This window comes from Miniopterus natalensis, chromosome 15 (assembly GCF_054644295.1).
Source record: "Miniopterus natalensis isolate mMinNat1 chromosome 15, mMinNat1.hap1, whole genome shotgun sequence".
In the NCBI taxonomy this organism is placed as follows: Eukaryota; Metazoa; Chordata; class Mammalia; order Chiroptera; family Miniopteridae; genus Miniopterus; species Miniopterus natalensis.
In genome coordinates this window covers 33,705,913-33,724,142 of record NC_142095.1, presented here as the reverse complement: position 1 = coordinate 33,724,142, position 18,230 = coordinate 33,705,913, and the positions used below count along the sequence as shown (strand labels likewise).

The following is an 18,230-nucleotide window of genomic DNA, read 5'->3' as shown; positions in this document are numbered from 1 at the left end:
ACTTGCCACACTGGGTTACAGTCTGTTCCCCTAGACTATGAGTCCCTCGAGGCAAGGACAGAGGCCGATGGATCTGCTAGCCCCGGCTGCTAGCGAATCCTGAGTGAATGAGTAGGTGGATGGATGAGTGAACGGATGCGCAGGCCCTGGCCCCTGAGGAGGCAGAGTCCTCATTCCTTATGCTGAGGAGGCTTCGAGTGATGGCTGAGTTGGAAGAGAACAGAAAAAGTGAGCAGGCACCTAAGAGAGGAGCAGCCCAGTGACGCCCGCAGCCCCTGAGTACCGGGGAGCTATCACTAGTGACAGGACAAAGGGCAGCGTAAGCACGGACTTCCCATCCTCCGCATGGTGTCAAGAAGACAAGGGAGAGTGGGCAACCCCATCAGTGGTCCCCTTCCCTGTCTCACCCCAGGGCCCCCCCATGTCACACTCCGTCAACCCCCTGTCCAGGGGAAAAACCCCAGAAGTAGGAAAATCTCAGCCCTGCCCCAGGCCACCAAATAGCAGGCCAGATATGAACCACTCTAACATGAAGCTCTCCCAGACGGCGCTTCAGTTCCTGTGTGAAGCCCTTTCCCACACTTGAGCCTGTCTCCTCCTCTCCACAAGGGTAAGCGGAGCCCCAATTATTATTATTAGGGCCCCACTCTACAGATGGGGACATGGTGGCCCAGAGAGGGGAGGTTTGTCCACCTCACACAGCCAGCAAGAGGCAGAGCTGGGGCCCCACCCCAAGAGCTCAAACGCTGACACGCTAACATGGTGACATGGTGGGGCAAATTCCAGGACCTCACACCAACAGCAGAGCTGCAAGCTGGTGACAGCAGGGGATGCCAGGCCCTCTGCTCCTCACGTGAGGCCCAGCACCCACAGCAGCCCCCTTTAAGGAGTGCCGGGCCACCCAGCAGAGTGCCGGTCTTAATTTTAGCTTGGAGACCTGCCACAGAGGCTTTAGACAGAGGCAGGCTGAAGTTATGTGGGACAGCTGTCAGCTGGCATGCTGGGTGGGGCCTATTTAGCCAGCAGGGCAGAAGTCTGGGGACACTGAGCTGCCGTCCCTGCCCCAAGTCTTTCCCTCCCCGGGCCCCCCAGCTCCACGATGATGGCCGAAGAGCATACAGACCTGGAGGCCCAGATCGTCAAGGACATTCACTGCAAGGAGATCGACCTGGTGAACCGAGACCCCAAGAACATTAACGAGGACATAGTGAAGGTAGGCTCGTGGGCCTGCCCGGGCACCGCCCGCCCAGAGGGTGTCGGGTATGCAGAGCGCGGGGTGCTAGGTGGGGAGGGCTCTGTTCCACACACAGCTTCCCTGAAAAGAGACCTTGTTCCTCTGTCTTCTCCAATTCCTCCCAGAAAAACAAGCCTGAACACCCCCCACCCCAAAGAACCTTTATATAAACAAGAGCAAAGAGTTAGAGCCACACATGCGTGACCCAGGCTTTGGCTGGGGCGGGGAGCATGTCACAGAGTCCTTACTACTCTGCAGCTCTTCCCACTAGCTCCTGGCCCTCCTCCCAGGATGAAGACTAGGTGGCCAGCTTGGGCTCTTTTCCGTGCCAGGGGTCATTTCTGCGGTCTCCATAGTGGGCACGGGGTTAATCCCTGGAGGGTGGCTTCTGGCAGGGCTGGTTACCCTCCCAGGGGCACTCACCACCCCCACCTCCCCATGGCACTGCCCAGTGTCCATCTCCCAGGTATGGGGGCCATATCCAGTGCTCATGCCAGCGCCCCGCCTGACCCCTGGTCCAGTGGCCAGGCCAGGGCAGAGGCCTCTGGGAGGGCACCCAAGCCCGTGAAAGGAAATGCTCAGATGAGGGGTGGGCGGCAGCCTTCAGGGAGTCAGCCCCACCCACAGCCACTGCCTGAGCCAGGCCCCTTTCCTGGCCTGGCTCCCTCCAGGCCCACACCCCCTGCTCGGTACCCACAGGGATCTTCCTACAGCGGGACTGCTGGAAGCAGGGTGCCCGGCCACCAGCATCGGTCACCGGAAGGGCTGTTAGAAGGGCAGGTACCTGGGGCATCCTGGGTCCTACTGACTTCAGACAGCACTTTCCGATAGAAACATAACGCCCCTCAGTATGCAGGCACCCACGTAACTGTACATTTCCTGGCAGCCATGGTTTTATAAAGGAAAAGCAAACAGGGACATTAATTTTCCTATTTTTTATTTAACCAGTATATCCAAAATAGTATCATTGTAACATGTAATCTATTCAAAACAGTTATCAATGAACTACTGCCCAGTCTTTCTTCAGCTTCAAAGCCCAGTGTGTATCTCAGACTTAGGGTGCACCTCAGCTCAGACTCCAAATTTTTATCAGGAATCCTTGTTCTATATTTAATTGCATAAAATGTACAGTTGAAATGTCCAAATCGATTCACTTGCCCAAATTGTTCCAGACATTCTTAAAAGTTTGCGAATCCTAGAACCAAGTATCAGTTTTTATATTTTAATTAAAATTACACAAACTTTAGAATTCTTCAGTTGTACGGGCCACAAGTCAGTTGTACTGGCCCAAAGCTCATGGTCACTGAATTACACGGGTGGCCAAGGACTCATCCTAAAGCACCCCTGTACTTCCACCCTTCAGTGGGGCACCTTCCATGCTGGAGAAAGTCTATCTTCTCCCCATGGCTTTCAAAGCCCAACACAATCTTGGCCCCAACCTGCTTTTCCCACCTTCCAGCCCCCATGCCAGGAGCCAACCACACCAACCCGAACACACTCCTGTGCCTATGCCAAGAGCACCTGCCTCCTCATCTCCACATGGTGAAGGCCCTGCTCAGCCTTCAAGACCCAACTCAACTGTCACCTCCTCCAGGAAGCCTTCCCCAACTCCTCCAGGCAGTTGGTAGCTGGCTCTTCTGTGCCTCACCTTCACTCAGGGCATTTGTCCAGAACAGCTCATATTATGCTATTATTGCATTTATATATCTGAATATCATTAATAGTAGAGACAGGATAATTACAGCACAGTGTGAACAGTGCTCCAAAGGGACACATTAGGGAGCATATTTTGCAAGCTGAGAAGCACTATATAAATGGCAGACAGTATTCGTCATGGTTTGCTCACTGTGGTCTAGAGGGAATAATACTGGACTTGACTTTAATGGATCTGATTTCAAATTCAGGCTCCTCAACCTAAAAACGATGACACTGGACAAGTCATCTAGGTTTTCTGAGTCTGAGTTTCCCCTATAAAATGAGCATATCATTTGCCTCCGCCAGGTAAATGAATCTCAGAGCAGCGCTGTGCAATAGAAATGTACCGTGAGGATTAGCTGAAACAAGGGGTTTGAAAGGGCCTGACACAATCCCCGGCACAAAGCAAGGATGTGATAACTGCGGGCAGAGTAGGAGCCTGGAGGAGCCTGCAGGACAAGGGAACTGAGCCGGTGCCAGCTTTTACACCGTGGCCCCCCTCTGGTGGTCCCTGGCCAGCTGCTGGGAAAGGAGACTAGGACCCCAAGGGAGAATGTGGCTTCCAAAGGAGACCCACAACAGGTGACAAACAGAGAGAGGCTCTCAGGTCCTACTGAGCCAGGAGTGAGCCAACTCCAGGCTCTAGGCCCAGATTCTAACCCAAGGGAGGGATGGGGGCCCCCAGATGTAGCTGCTCACGCACCTCCCCTGGGGCTGAGCCCCAGAAAAATGTCTCTCATGGGCGAAGCAAGAGGCCCCACAAATAACCTTGTCGGTGTTCTTAGTTACATAACTGCCCAGACCAGGGAATGTCCAAATGGTTTGGGTAGTTATTTAACTTTTTCCTTCTTTTGTTTTTAATGAGTGAGAAATGAAAACGTTTTGAAATTTAGAACTGGGATCTTAAAACGAAGTCAGATAAATACCGCAAACAGGTTCACTCAGACTTCAGGATGGCGCAATGGGCTGTGAGGGAACCAGAGAGGAGGGAAGGAGCTAGGAGAGCATGGGTCACCTGGGCATCTTTTATCAACTGGGGAAAAGGCAAGATGGACGGGGTAGGAAGGAAAAGGGAGCAGGGGGTGAGGGAGACAGAGGCTCAGATGAAGGCTCAGAAGGTACCTGTCCGGGGTGGTTTCAGGAGTGGTAACAGCAGCCATGTGGCCTAGGATGAGTGATACAGTAAGATGCTGGAATAAGACCCGCTGCAGAGACCCAAGTTCTGGTCCCAGCCCTGACACTAACTTGCTGTGTGGTTCTGGGAAAACTCCTTTCCCTCTCCGGGCCTGAGTCCCTGGTATAGATAGAGGTTGAGTGGAAAAGAGGGAGACCTGTCCCCTCTACTAGATGCTGAGATTTCATACAGAAAAGCCAAAAATGAAGAGTAGGGGATAGATCCAATGTGTCCGTGGATTTGTCCCTCAGCAGAGGGGAGGCGCTCCATTTGGACTTCCCAGAGTTAAAACTTCCCCAAACTTCCTGAGCAAGGCCTGGTGCTGCCTTTGAACCCAGGGTGGAAAATAAGTTCTAAAGACAGAGGGGAGCCTTATACAGCCCAACAGACTTGAACTGTGGTCTCCAAGGTTCAGGGTTGGGCCCAGGGCAGAGGGGAGGCTCCTGGGGGACCAGAACTGAGGAGCCGGGGAAGCAACCACACCCCATTCCCTTTGCCCCCACCATCACCATCATTCATGGAGCACTGATTCCACGGATCATTACTGATCACCTGCCATGTGCCAGGCACTGTGCTGCTCAGAGGAGATGGTGAAGAGCAGGAAGACCCTGTGCCAGGCTCTGGGGAGTTAGTGTGTGCCCGTGGTCCCCAGGGCTCTCCAGTTCACCAGTGAGGACGCCTTTCCCTTCAGAGCCACCTTGTAAAGCCCCCAGCCCTCTCCCCCATGCATTCCTGAAGGACACCAGCCCCACCTTAAAGTCCTCTTGAGTTGTTTCTGAGAGGGCTCAGGGTGGCCTCAGCAGCAGCACGCTCTCTCCCCACCTCACACATAGGGTCCCAGGCACTATCGCAGTGGCAGTGATGCTTGAGCCCAGAGGGTCACGCAGGCCCTTTAGGTTCTGGCTCCAAGCACTCTTCCCTTAAGCAAAGTCGGCCCTTCAAATGGGGCAGGAGACAGATATGCTCCCTGCCCTGCATTCTAGATCCCATCCCATCTCCAGCCCTCACCTGCCACCAAATGCCTTCCTGCAGAAAAAAACACACAAACAGCAGCCTTTGCTGCAAACACTCAGAGGAGCTGGGAGCCTCCAGTTCTGCAAGCTCTGCTCCCTCTGCTCCCGCTGACACCCTGTTACAGAAAGATCAAACTGACCCTTACTCCTCCTTCCTCTCGAGAAGCCAACCCAACAGACGAGATAAGGCAAAACTAGCACGCATACAGGGAAGTTGCTAAGTGTCATAAGTTAGTGCCAACTGAAGTGTCCTGGGAGGTTAAGGGAGGAAGACATTACTTTCATCTGGGAAAATCAGGAGTCGGCTTCATGCAGAGGTGGTGTCCAGATGCATTCAAAAGTTGGAACAATTTAAAATGTGGAAAGGGGGAATAGGCTTTCCCAGAGGGGGAGACAAAATAAACAAAGGCCACATCATTGAGAAGAGTGTTGGGCAGAGTCAGCACATGTGAGGAATGGGCATCGCCCCCCCCCCCGCGTGTTGACGGCAGACAGGGCTAATGGATCCCAGCGCTTGACCATCAGAGAGGCAGAGTTGGCACACAGGCAAAACCTCCTCCCTACTCTGTGGGGACTAAGACAAAGCAACTGAAAAGAAATTGAGGGAGAGAAGGCAGAGGGGCAGGCTGAAGTTGGATTATGGAAGGTCACCCAACCAGCCAGTCATTCCACATGGGCAATTCCTTCTCTGTCAAGTACCTCTAGGAAAGGCTACTTTGGACCAACTCACACTGAGGTATTTATAACTTAGTGTTATGGGGACTTCTGGGTATCAACTTGTCTAGAGTTCTTCAAAATGTGGCCCACTTTCTTGGGGAGTTAGTTAAAATGCAAATTTCTGGGACCTGCCACCAGAAATTCTTATTCAACAGAACTAGTGAATGTTTTGCACTTTCAGATGCAAACAAGTCTCCTTTATCCTATAGAAGATAAACCTGGAGTCCAGAGTTATCACCAGTTTTCCCTAAAAACACACTGTATCAGTTATCTACTGCTGTGTAACAAATCACCCCAAAACTTCACGGCTTAAAGCAACCACCACCTGGTGATCTCTCACTGTTCTGCGGGTTGCCTAGACTCAGCTGGGCAGTCTGCTGGTCTCACTGGCAGCAGCTCCTGCAGCTGCAGTCATATGGTGGCTGGGGCTGCAGTTACCTAGGGCCTGTGCTGAGCTGGAACACCCAAGGTAGTTCACTCCTGTGCCTGGCACCTTGGCGGCTATGGCTGGGAGGTGGGGCTCAGCCCCGATACTGGGATGGCTGGGCCTCTATCTCCATGTAGTTTTTGGCCTCTCCCTTTATATGGCCTCTCCACCAGTCTCTAGAGCAGGGTATGGCAATGAGCTTGTAACCCCACTGGTCTATAGATTAGGGTATAAAAGTGAACTTCTAATATGGTGGCTCAGGGCTCCTAAAGCAAAAGCTGTCAGACCTCCTCAAGGCTTACTTCTGGAAATGGCACAGCATCCCTTCTACCTCATTCAGGTGGCTAAAGCAAGTCACAGGGCAAGCCCAGACTCCATAGGATGAGACTATGCAAGAATGTAAATGCTGAGAAGCATGACTAATTGGGGGGCATCTTGGAGACTAGCTAACCAACCACCAAAGCTGGTGCACAGCCAAGCCTAGAACTCAAACCCAGGGCTATTTCACCTGCATCAACTTTCCTGAAGGCAGAGACTGAGAGGGCAGGAGAGGCAACGGGAAGAGATGGGCAGGAGGGAAAGGACAGGGCTCATGAGATCTGGTGGGTGTTCTTCTGACAGGATTCTTTCTCCCTGAAGCCCTCTGTTATCTTGGTCTCTTCACAACTCTGTACATGAACCCAATTCCCTTTAAGATCCAGCCCAGGTGCCCTAGATCCCCAGTGTAGAGTGCTCTGGACCTCAAGCTCCAGGGAATCCCTGACCCCCTCCTCCCACCCCCAGGCCTGACCTGTGCTACTTTCTGTGCCTAGGCTCCTACTGGGGTACCTAGTCCTGCGATGGCCAGGATTTGATGCCAGGCCAACTTGGACCCCACCCCTGCTTGTCCTTTACATGCAGGGTGAAATACTACATATGATACATGGCCAAAAACCGACATCTGCAAGGGCAAAATTGTAGGTGTTGCTATGGTTATCATAGACTGTACAGAATTCTGTTCATATTATTACCAATTAATACACAGGAACCAACGTTTTGACATTTTTCAGCTGTTTTGCTGTAATCACCTTATTTTAGCTTCCTACTTTATAGTCTAGTGCTTCTCAAACTATCTCAGTCAGGGTCAGTTTTATTACTATTATTCCAATCTGTTTATACACCAATACTTTTGCAACATTTAATAAAAGTTAATTACTAGAGAAATCAAGTTAAAAAAAGGTACCACAATGTAAGCTCCAATTTTTAGTATTATTAGAGTCAATAGACATAAAATTACTGGGTCAAATTGCTGTGAATATTTCTAAATGCTTACTCTGAACTTCTGCACCTGCCTTGCTGTGGAGGGGGCACTGACTGAGGTCCACCCTTTAAGGAGCAAGGTAATGAGTGAGAAAACTAAGACCCAGCAAATCTAAGCCACCCCTTTGGGTCTTCTGACTCCAAAACTAACTCCTTGTCACAAGGGATCTTGGCCCAATCCTCTACCTGTAGAGTTAAAAACAAAAACAAAAACAAAAAATCCCAGAAGCCCAGAGAGAGAAAGCTCCATGCCCAAGACCACACAGTAGTAACTCAGTGGTCAAGCAGAGGGAACCCAATGTCTGCCCTCCTGCCTCGAGTTGTTTTCCCCACCACAAATGCCCTCTCTGAATTGTCCAGGGCCCCGGATGCCCAAGGACTGAGTCATGTGGGAATCTGGGGGAGGTATTTTTGACAGGAGGTGGCTGCTGGCCTCCCCCGCATCCTCCGGCAACACCCAGCCCTGTCGTCCTGCACCTTCCCTGCCCTCTCAGAGACTGCGGGGGCTGCGCTGGCTGGTTCTGATTAATCAACTGACTCTCTAGCTGTTCCAAAAATAAATATGCCGGGGAAGAGGGCACCAACTGATTGAGCAGCCACATTCTCCCCCTCCCACCTCCAGCCACTCCCTCCAGCTGCATACTGATCCAACCCCTACCCCACTACTCTCCCCCCAAAAGCCATCTCCCCTCTTGCTTCTGAAGCGAAATAAGAAATGAAGTCACCATGTGCTTCTGATACACTGGCACGACTGCCTAGAGCTCCTGAGCTGGGTCTTATAAATACCTCCCCAAATGAGCACGCTATGACCAAAGCCCTCTCCACTCTTAATCCCAGTTAAGGGAACAGCTGACTCCTCCCAGCACAGCCCATCCCTCTGAGAGCACATTTTCTGATTCACAGAAAACAGATCATTGCCGCATGCATAGTCCCAAAGGCAATTATTGGAAATAATTCAAATGTCAGCACCAACGGCTTCTGCACTAAAATGAAATATTATTAAAAGACACGACAGAGAGCCTGGCCAGCATGGCTCAGTGGTTGACCGTCAACCTATGAACCAGGAGGTCATGGCTCAATTCCTGGTCAGGGCACGTACCTGGATTTGGGGCTCAATGCCTAGTAGGGGGCATGAGGGAGGCAGCCGATCAATGAATCTCATCACTGATGTTTCTATCTCTCCCTCCCTCTCTCTGAAATCAATAAAAACATATTTTTTTAAAAAAGACAACAGAGAAATCCTTGGGGGTAGTATTACTACCGTAAGCAAAAACTGAGGGAAAAGAGGACCCATCCGTTTTATCAGCACAGGCTGAGGTACACATGCACACTTATACACAGTTATGGCTAGATAGGCTGAAGAATTGTACTTATAATCTGGGGTATCAACAGATTTTCTGAAATATATTTTCATAGGAACTTCAGAGCAATTGACCAAATAATTACCATCACCAAGCACCTATCACATGCCAGGTATTGTGCTAAGCGCCGCCCAAGAGGTAGCGTGCCCAGTACAGAGTGGGTGCTGAATAAATACTTGTTGGGATGGATGAAAAATTATTTCTGTTCCTCATGACAAGGTTATAAGAAGTAGTAAACCCATTTTATGGATGAGAAAGTGAAGTTCAAAGAGGTTATTTGCCAGAGGCATTCATTGGATCAGCAACTGCACACCCAGGGTTGGTACTCTCGCTCCCTGTTGAAGAAAGCGACAACCACCACCGACAGCTAATGGTTCAGGTGGGTTCTGTGCCAGGCAGTGTTCAGTAGTGACATGTCTGAACTTATTGAACTCTCCAACAAACTTTTGAAGTCTAGGAAAATAAGGCACAGAAAAGCTAAGTCACTTGCTGAAGGTCACGGAGCCACAGGGAACAGAGCTGGACTCAAACCTTAGCAGTGGGGTGTCAGTCGGGGCTCTTTAGTCCACTCTTGGAGGCCAGACACCAATAATCAAATGTGCTGAGCGGAGCAATGTGCTGGGATGGGTGAGCAAAGCATGGGCCGCAGAGGGACTGGGGACACTGCTCATTGCCGGGGGCAGGGTAGGTAGCTGGGAAGACGGGCAGGTGGGGCTGCCTTGGGGCAGGTCTCTGGCCGACAAGGACCAGACTTCAGAGGGGGCAGTCACCCTCCTGACAGCCAGCATCTCTAGGTCTGCCCCTGGCTGGGGCAGTGTGACGCGCTTAGATTAGAATCAGGACGCCTGGGTTCAGTCTGGGCCCTGCCTCCCTCCTCCGGGCCTGTCTGCCCACCTGAGGCGAGGAGGCATCTGGGTAGCCTGGGAGTGGGGAGGCACCCTCCTAAGGAACAGCACCCTCCTAAGGAACAGCCAGAGGAAAGGCAGCGAGGCCACAGGTGCTCAGTGCGAGAGGGAAGGAAGGAGGGAGTGCTGGCTGGGACTCAGGCAGGGAGGGACGTCTCTGCCCAAATGCCTCCCTCTGCTGGCAAAGTCCCTGGAGCTGCAGCATGCTCCAGAGGCCAGCCTCGTGCTAAGAGGCATGGGGCATAGGCTGGGCCATTGGCCACAGTGGAGGAGGGGCTGGCAGTGAGTACAGAACACCTCAGTCAGCAGGTTCCAGGCCCCAGGAGTTTGACTGAACCTCAATAGCCATGGTAGGTATACCCAGGGCAAGGCTGGAATCGTCCCTGGAGCATATACTCCCCAGCTTCTTGGATTTGAAAGCTCCCCTAAGAAGCAGCAACTGAATTTTTGCCCATTCAAACCAGATGTAGATGCCAGCACTTTCCATCCACTCCTCAAAGCCATGAGACATTCACCAACCAACTTGGGCTTTCTTTTCCAAATATCCAGCAAACCACTTTTCCATCTCTGCCTCCAAACCCTGCCATCCTCGACTGGAAGCCCTCCATGAAGAAGTGCCATCCTTCCCATGAGATGAGGACCCTGTTCATATTCTTCCCCTTCCATCCAGGGGGCCTTTTGAGGCAGAGAGAGACGAAGCTGAGGTTTACAGGAAGGTCCTCGCAGGCCCTACTGACTCCCTGAGTCAGCTTTTCCACATCGCCTACAGCCTGAAATCTCACCCTCTAAACTTTGCCCCCTGTTAACATGCCTGCCTATGTGGGCCCTCAGCCAGAGCTGTCCCCAGGGGGATCCAGGGATCTAAGGCACAGTGCAGGAGCCCAGAATCTAGTCATGTGAGAAAAACAGGACTCAACCTTGAATGTACAACACGGTCATGACCACTCCCTCCTCCCCAAAAATTACACTGGAAAGCATAGCACAAAAGCAATAATATTTTTAGTACCAGATAAGTACAAATTGGAAGTGCTCATTTCCTTTTTCCTGTTCCCTTAATTTTCTGCAATGTGGCTATGTTATTTTATAATGAAAACTAATTGTAATAATACCATTGTACATAGAGGAGAGGATTCCCTCCTCCCAACAAAAGTGGGGAGGGGGCCCACCCTGAAGACTAAAGTTTGAGCTCAGGCCTCACCAGCCCCCATGGGGGTCCCCCTCCCATTAGCCTGATTAGTCTGCATTCATTCAACCACTTTTTTTATCGTTACCTGAGGATATGCTTATTGATTTTAGAGATAGAAGAAGGAGGTGGGGGAGAGAGAGAGAGAGAAAGAAACACTGATGTGAGAGAGAAACATCGACCAGTTGCCTCCCATATGCACCCTGACCCGGGATCGACCCTGAAACTTAGGTATGTGCACCCGCGGCCTTTTGATATACGAGACGACGCTCCAACCAACTGAACCACCCGGCCAGGGACACGCTTCAACCAACCTTTATTAAAATGGCCGAGAACACTGAAGATGGTCATACCCCCATTTTACAGACAAGGCAGCTAAGGCTTAGTAATGCTAAATAACATCACACAAAAAGCAGCTAGAACAGTGCTTAATGCATCGCAAGGACTCAAGAAAGTCTAGTTAAGCGACTTAGCCAAAGTCGTCTTTTTTTTTTTTAAGTCCTCTGATTTCTTTCCTACTTCCCCAGTGGGACCTTAGTCACCATGTCAGTAGGATGTGTGAATCAGGTTCTCTGAGCACCCATGTTCCTTCCAGCTGCAAAGAGGGACGCTGCGAGCAGTGGGGGGAGGAAACCTGAGGTCCCTGCAGGACTAGGTCAAGGAAACAATTTCGCTTTCCCACATGGTGCTTCAGGCCAGCTCAGCCACACTCAGATACCAGACTCCCTTACTAGCCAGAAGGCGTGGCCCTCACTTTGCCAGATCCTAAAATAGCTCTCAGACCTGTGCACCTCTCTCCAACCCCTCGCCATCACCCCAAACCAGGCTGCCACCAGGTCCTGCCTGGATTATCGCAGCAGCTCCCAGCTGTTCTCCACATACATCCTCACCACCACCCCAACCTCAGCGGCCAGAGGTTGCTCCCTTCACAAAAGCCCTCAGAGGCTGCTCATCCACGGATACCTGCCCTGCCTACCTCTCCAGCCTCGCTCCAGTCTTCTAGGCTTGTACTCAGCCTTCTGGAAGCACCTGCATCTCTCTGAGAGCACGCATTGTCCCACTAGCTCCTCGCTCCCAGCAATTACTGCTCCTTCTGTCCCAAACACTCTTTTTTCAGCCACAGTTCCTCCCTCTACGTGGCTACCTTCAGGGTATCAGCTTAGCTGGATGCCTCTTCCTCCAGGAAGACTTCCCTTTCCCCAGGCCGAGCTCATGTCCTCCTATGGGTGCACGCAGCCCCCTGTCCTTCCCTCACCCAAGCACTTATCACTATGGGACAACTGCCTGCCATAAGCTCTGGGCCAGCAGGAACCTTTGCCTCTCCACCATCTTATCAGCAGGTACCCCGTAAATCTTGGGCATGACTGACTGCCCAACTCCCTAGGATCATAAAATAACAGAATTTGAGATCCATGCCTCCAGGCCTGCCTCCGGCTTTCCTTTGACTTCAGCAAGTCCCTCAGCTCCTCAGGCCTGCTCAGCCACCCGTAAGCTGAGGGGTCAAGTCTCCTCCGGGACCCGCAGGGTCAGGACCCCTGCAGGGAGTTCTGATGCTCACACAGCCAGCTTGGGAAGCGGGTGGGTGCTGTGACTGAGGATCCCCTTCCTGCCCCCGCAGGTGGATTTCGAGGACGTGATCGCGGAGCCCGTGGGCACCTACAGCTTCGACGGCGTGTGGAAGGTGAGCTACACCACCTTCACTGTCTCCAAGTACTGGTGCTATCGCCTGCTGTCCACACTGCTGGGCGTCCCGCTGGCCCTGCTCTGGGGCTTCCTGTTCGCCTGCATCTCCTTCTGCCACATCTGGGCAGTGGTGCCGTGCATCAAGAGCTACCTGATCGAGATCCAGTGCATCAGCCACATCTACTCGCTCTGCATTCGCACCTTCTGCAACCCACTCTTCGCCGCCCTGGGCCAGATGTGCAGCAGCATCAAGGTGATGCTGCGGAAGGAAGTGTGAAGCCGGGGGCAGGGAGGGGCGTGCGGGGCAGGGGGGGCAGGCCAGGCTGGCCCCACGGTGCTGCTCCACCGGGACTGCTGGCGAGCTCTTTCTCCGTAGGGACTGTTTCCCCCCAAGACCAGAGCACAGAGTTTAGAGAAACCAGAAAGAAGAGAGAGTCCCGCCACGAAAGCACAGCGGCCCTTCACTCTGCCCCCACCCCACCATGACGCCCCCATGACCGGCGCACGGGAAGGTCATTTGCTAAGAGGCAGCTACCGCAAGTCTTTGCGTTCACGTGTACTGTAACAGCACAAACCAGCACTCAGTTCCCACCCAGGCTGACCTGTCCACACAGGCCGCCAGGAAAGCCACCAGTGACTGTCGGCGTTGGGAGGGTGGCTCCAATAAAGGGTTTCGGCTGCATCTGGAGAGCGATGTGCTCTGTGCGTGTCCGTAAGGTGTATGCATGTCCTGATCAGCTCCAAAAATATACTTTGCTGCCCCGAGAAACAGACGTGGGACAAGTTGGTTGGCCCTTCTCTTGGCCAGATTCAACAACCAGAACAGAGTTTGGTTTCTATTGGGATTCTTCTTGGTAGCTGGGTATCTATCTGCTCCACCCCAACTCCCCTCCTGTTTCTTAGATTATTTACCACTGACTTCTGTTGCCCCCGCCCAGGCCGATAACAGAAGAAAATGGCCCCTGGGCTGGAAGGGATGGGGGGGAGACCCTCCCTGGCACCACTGAGGTGAGGGTGTGGGTTCAAACCTCTCAGAGCCTTCTCTGTCACTCTCCAGACACTGATCCCTGGCATTGTCAGTTGCCACATCGATACCTTCAGTCCTGAGAGATGTGATGAGGGCATAAGGTCTAATGTGTGCACATGTGGACTCACAATGTAAATTAAGAACCAACAGAAAGGGCATGTTTCACCTCTTCCCCTTCCCACTCCCCCCCAAAAACCCAAAAACAACCACCCAGCAATCTTATATCCTTTAGGAATGTTTTTTCAACTGTGTTATCCAGAACTTAGTCCTCTAAAAAAGGAGGGGATGGTTTCCGTGATTAAATTTATTTGGAAAGTGCTATATACTTCTCTTAAAGATTTTCAATAGACATTAACACATTAAAGGCTCTGAGAAGTCCTGCAGAAAAGAAATTGGTTAGGCCAGTATCCCCTAATCCTATTTGAATTTTTTATGCAATACCCACTTAAGTCTCATAAAATTAAGGTTCCACAGCACTTTTCAAGTTTTCAGAGGCATCACCTCATTGGCGGCTGGCCATGAACCCAAGGGGTTCTGGGGCAGCATGGTGGAACGGACCACACATGAATCGGGAGACAGGGCACAGGCAGCCTCGTTCCAGTCCTGTCTCTCCTCCTAGTTTTGTCATCAGTTTTGGCCTCAGTTTTGTCATCAACAAAATGATCTCTAATGCCCATTTCATCTCTAAAATTTTACCCATTTTTGTTCTTTCTAACATCTTATGAAATTTTCAAGCACAGAGGAAAAGGTGAAAGGGTTTGTGGTGAACACCTATACACCCACCATCTAGGCTCCACAATGAACATTCTACCGCTCCTGTTTTGTCACATCTCTATCTACCCACCAGTCTCATCTTCCTCTATGCATTTTTAAATAAGCTGCAGATAACAGTATATTTTGCTCCTAAACACTTCATAATCAATCCCTTAGTTTTTTCCAGATGAGAAAGTTATAGCCCAGAGAGGTCAGTAGACTTGCCAAAAGGTGCACAGCTAGCCAGCATCCTCGCTCTGCTCCCAGCACACCCCTCCGCGCTCTACTTTCGGTCTGCACATTCTCAGATGGACTCAGCAAGCCCAGGCTCCTCCGCTGAAAAACACTAGAGCCGATATTACTGACACCCTTCCAACACCTCTTGAAATCATTAGGCCGTCGGTTTCAGCCTTGGAATCTTGGGTTATGCAGAGATTGTTTCATCATTTCGGCATTTGCTGAAACCTGATTTAATTAACTACAATTCCACTTTTCAAGCTCGCTCTTTCACTGGGGGCAAAGCATGGCAGGTGCTCAGTTACCTGTGAAGTTCACGGCACTGGAGGAAGGACACACCCTTAGATGCATGTATGTCTCACTAGCTCTGTTCCTTGCAGGAATCCCCTTGAGAAGCAGGACACAGAACTGGACCCCAGGGTGGGGGGAGGGGTGCTGATGCAAACGGGCCAGAGGAAGGAGGTGGAGTTCCATGCACGCTCATATTCTATACCCAGGTAATGAGGGGCCCTTGACAAAAATGAAGGTTTGGGGGCCCAGCTCCAGCACGTGCTCCAGAAGTGGTTCCAGGGATGCACACAAACCCGTTTGTGATTTCACAGGTGGCCTCCATATCCCACTTGAGGAAACACTTGTTAGGGTCCCTTTAAGGTGACAATCCAGAATCCTATTATTAGACTGTGGCACACAGTGGGTTTGGCCACAACATACGAGAGGTTTGTTTCTGGGACCTAGAGTGTTTTCTGACAGAATTCTGATTAATGCGAGTACCTGTGCCCAAAAACAAGGGGACCGGGACCACCACCCCGCCGCCCTCACCATGCCCACCTCCCCTGCAAGGCCCAGACGCACCTCTGTAACAACCGGGCAGAGAGGTCTGCAGCCCCACAAGGGAATTTAAGTCTGCAAGCACCAGATATGGTCCCTGTTCTTGGGAGGGAGAAAGAAGAGGAAACAGTGTATGAAAAAAACAAGTTTATTAAGTGCACCTTTTGTAAAGCGGCTAATGAAGCAGGCATCTCATCACTGGCCACACCATTCACCATTTGGCACAGTATACAAGGGGACCACAGAGAGTCACTACAGCAGGACAAAATCAAGGAATTCACATTTTGCATTAAGTGATGTTTCATTGCAATTAAATTCAAAAAGGTTAAGCACTTTGAAACCAGGATCTTTGTAAAAGGCAGCCTCCTGCAGTCTTAATCCATAGACTTGCCCCAAAGGGACACCAAATTGTGTGACAGATTTTTTTCAGGGCCAAAAGAAATAAGGCTCAGAGTCTTCAAGTATTCACATTTCACTTTTGACTGTCAGAACAATGAAACAATCCAGAAGAAAATCTGCATGCTCCAATTTTCTGGCACCTCCAGCCACACGTCGGGTTTGTACGCTGGAGGAAGGAGACGACTGAGCTCCAGGCAGCGTTCCGGATCCCACACTCTTTCTTTCAGGCTCTTGTTGGGGAAAGACTAAGAGACAGTGAAAATATTCTCCAGGATGGGCCTGGAGATGGGTATGGCCAGGGTGCTGCTGAAATCAAAGATCACTGATTTGCTACAAACCAGATGCCTGCACCATGTGAGACCCAAGTACCATCCAGAGCTTTCACAGAACTAGGAAAGTGTCCCAGTTGGTTCTGGTGCCCAAGAACCTTACAACTCCAGTGTTCTCAGGAAGGTTGTGCCCCGGTCAGAAAAATCTACTATGGGTCAGTCTCCTTGATCCCCAATGGTTTTGTAGGCTCCTAGAATGACAACTTCCCTGGGAGTACGAGACGGGAGCACCTCTGGCTGGTGAGCAGAGAAGCTCAAATGCCAACCACTGCCACATATGCAACCAGAGTGCCCAGTGGTCCTATATGTGGGCACTGAGACCCCCCAACCAGCATCCTGTTAGCTTCCCAAAGAGCAAGGACTGGCTGGTATTGACACTCTAAGAGCATGTCATATCAACACTGTGCAATGCCTCTGGGTCCAAAGATGATATTTACTGTCTTTGGTCTCCAGTTAGTGCTGCAGATCTTGAACTAAATGCTGACTCTGAACACTGGCATTTCAAGTGCCTGCCTCTCTTCTCCCTGAACACTGAGACCCTGCTAGCTCACCATACTGTGTGCATGCATGTGTGCGTGCATATGTGTGTATACTGCAGTGTGGAGGGAGAAGGGAAAGTGTGTAGAGAGAGAGTAGCCTTTGGGAAATGCTCTTACTGTATCACAGTGAGTCCAAAAATAAGTATGGAAATGAAAAAACATTTAAAGAGCCCCCGAGTGCCATTGAGCTGGCCAGTCTCAGTCAGAAAACCTCTGCCCTATAACGTATTTAACAACTTGAAGGTATTTTTTGGACACAGTCAAGTTCTACCTCAAGGCTTAGAGGACATTTGAGAACATGTTTACCAGCTAAGTAAAGCCTTTGAGACCCTCGGTGAATTGTCCTTCTAAATAAAACACAGCACTGGCAGCCACAAGACATCCCTGTGCCTCTACTAGAGAGGGTGGGTATCTCATCTCTGCTGGTCCTTTTGGCCAAACTGGAAACACCATCTCTCACAGGAAAACTAAGTAAGAAAACCTTGGGATTCCTCGAAATGGTGAGTCAAGTAAAGAAACAGAAGTGCTGGGAGGTAAGAGATTCCAAGGAATTCATTCTTCAAGCTGAACTGAGCTGGTAAAAAAAAATTTTGTTTACTTTTTTACCTTTTAAAGTGTTCAGTTCAGTGTTTCTTAGAATATTCTCAAAATTGTGCACCATCACCACTAATCCCAGAATATTTTCATTACCCAAAAAAGAAACCTTGTATCTATTAGCAGTCATTCCCCACTCACCGCAGCCTCCAGCTCCTGGCCACCACTATTTCATAATCGATGTTTCTATATGTTTGCCTCTTCTGGGTATTTCATATACATGGAATCATATAGTATGTGGCTTTTTGCAATGGCTTCTGACACTTAGCATAATGTTTTCAAGGTTCATCCATATTGTAGTGTGTATCAGTACTTCATTTCTTTTTATTCTGAATTAGATGCCATTATAGCTATCCATTCATTGGGTGATAGATATTTGGGTTATTTTCTTTATTTGGCTATCATAAATTATGGTGCTATGAACATTTATGTACAAGTTTTTGTGTGTATGTTTCAATTTCTCGTGACTAAATACCTAGGAGTGGCATTTCTGGTGTTTTAACTTTTTGAGGATTTGCCAAATTACTTTCCAAAGTGGCTGCACTATTTTACATTCTTACCACAGCAACGTACAAGCATTCCAATCTCTTTACATCCCTGCCAACACCTGCTATTGCCCATCTCTTTGATTATAGCCATCTTAGTGGGTGTGAAGAGGAATTTCACTGTGGTTTTGATTTGCATTTTCCTAGTGAGTAATAATACTGAGCATCTTTTCAGGTGCCTACTGGCCGGTTATCTTATCTTCTTTGGAGAAGATATAAAAAATATGTCTATTCAAAAAAATATGTCTATTCATTTGTTAATTCAAATACATATTTTGTCCATTTTTA

The 18,230-nt window shown here is 50.3% G+C and overlaps 1 protein-coding gene across 1 annotated transcript; it reads left to right on the top strand.

Moving 5' to 3' along the window:
- Positions 1 to 1,083: 1,083 nt before the first annotated feature.
- On the top strand, positions 1,084 to 12,968 carry CAV3 (caveolin 3). The gene is made up of 2 exons (XM_016209984.2): positions 1,084 to 1,213; positions 12,627 to 12,968. The coding sequence occupies exons 1-2, from the start codon at positions 1,100 to 1,102 to the stop codon at positions 12,966 to 12,968; spliced, it is 456 nt and encodes a 151-aa protein (XP_016065470.1). The 5' UTR covers positions 1,084 to 1,099.
- Positions 12,969 to 18,230: the final 5,262 nt, after the last annotated feature.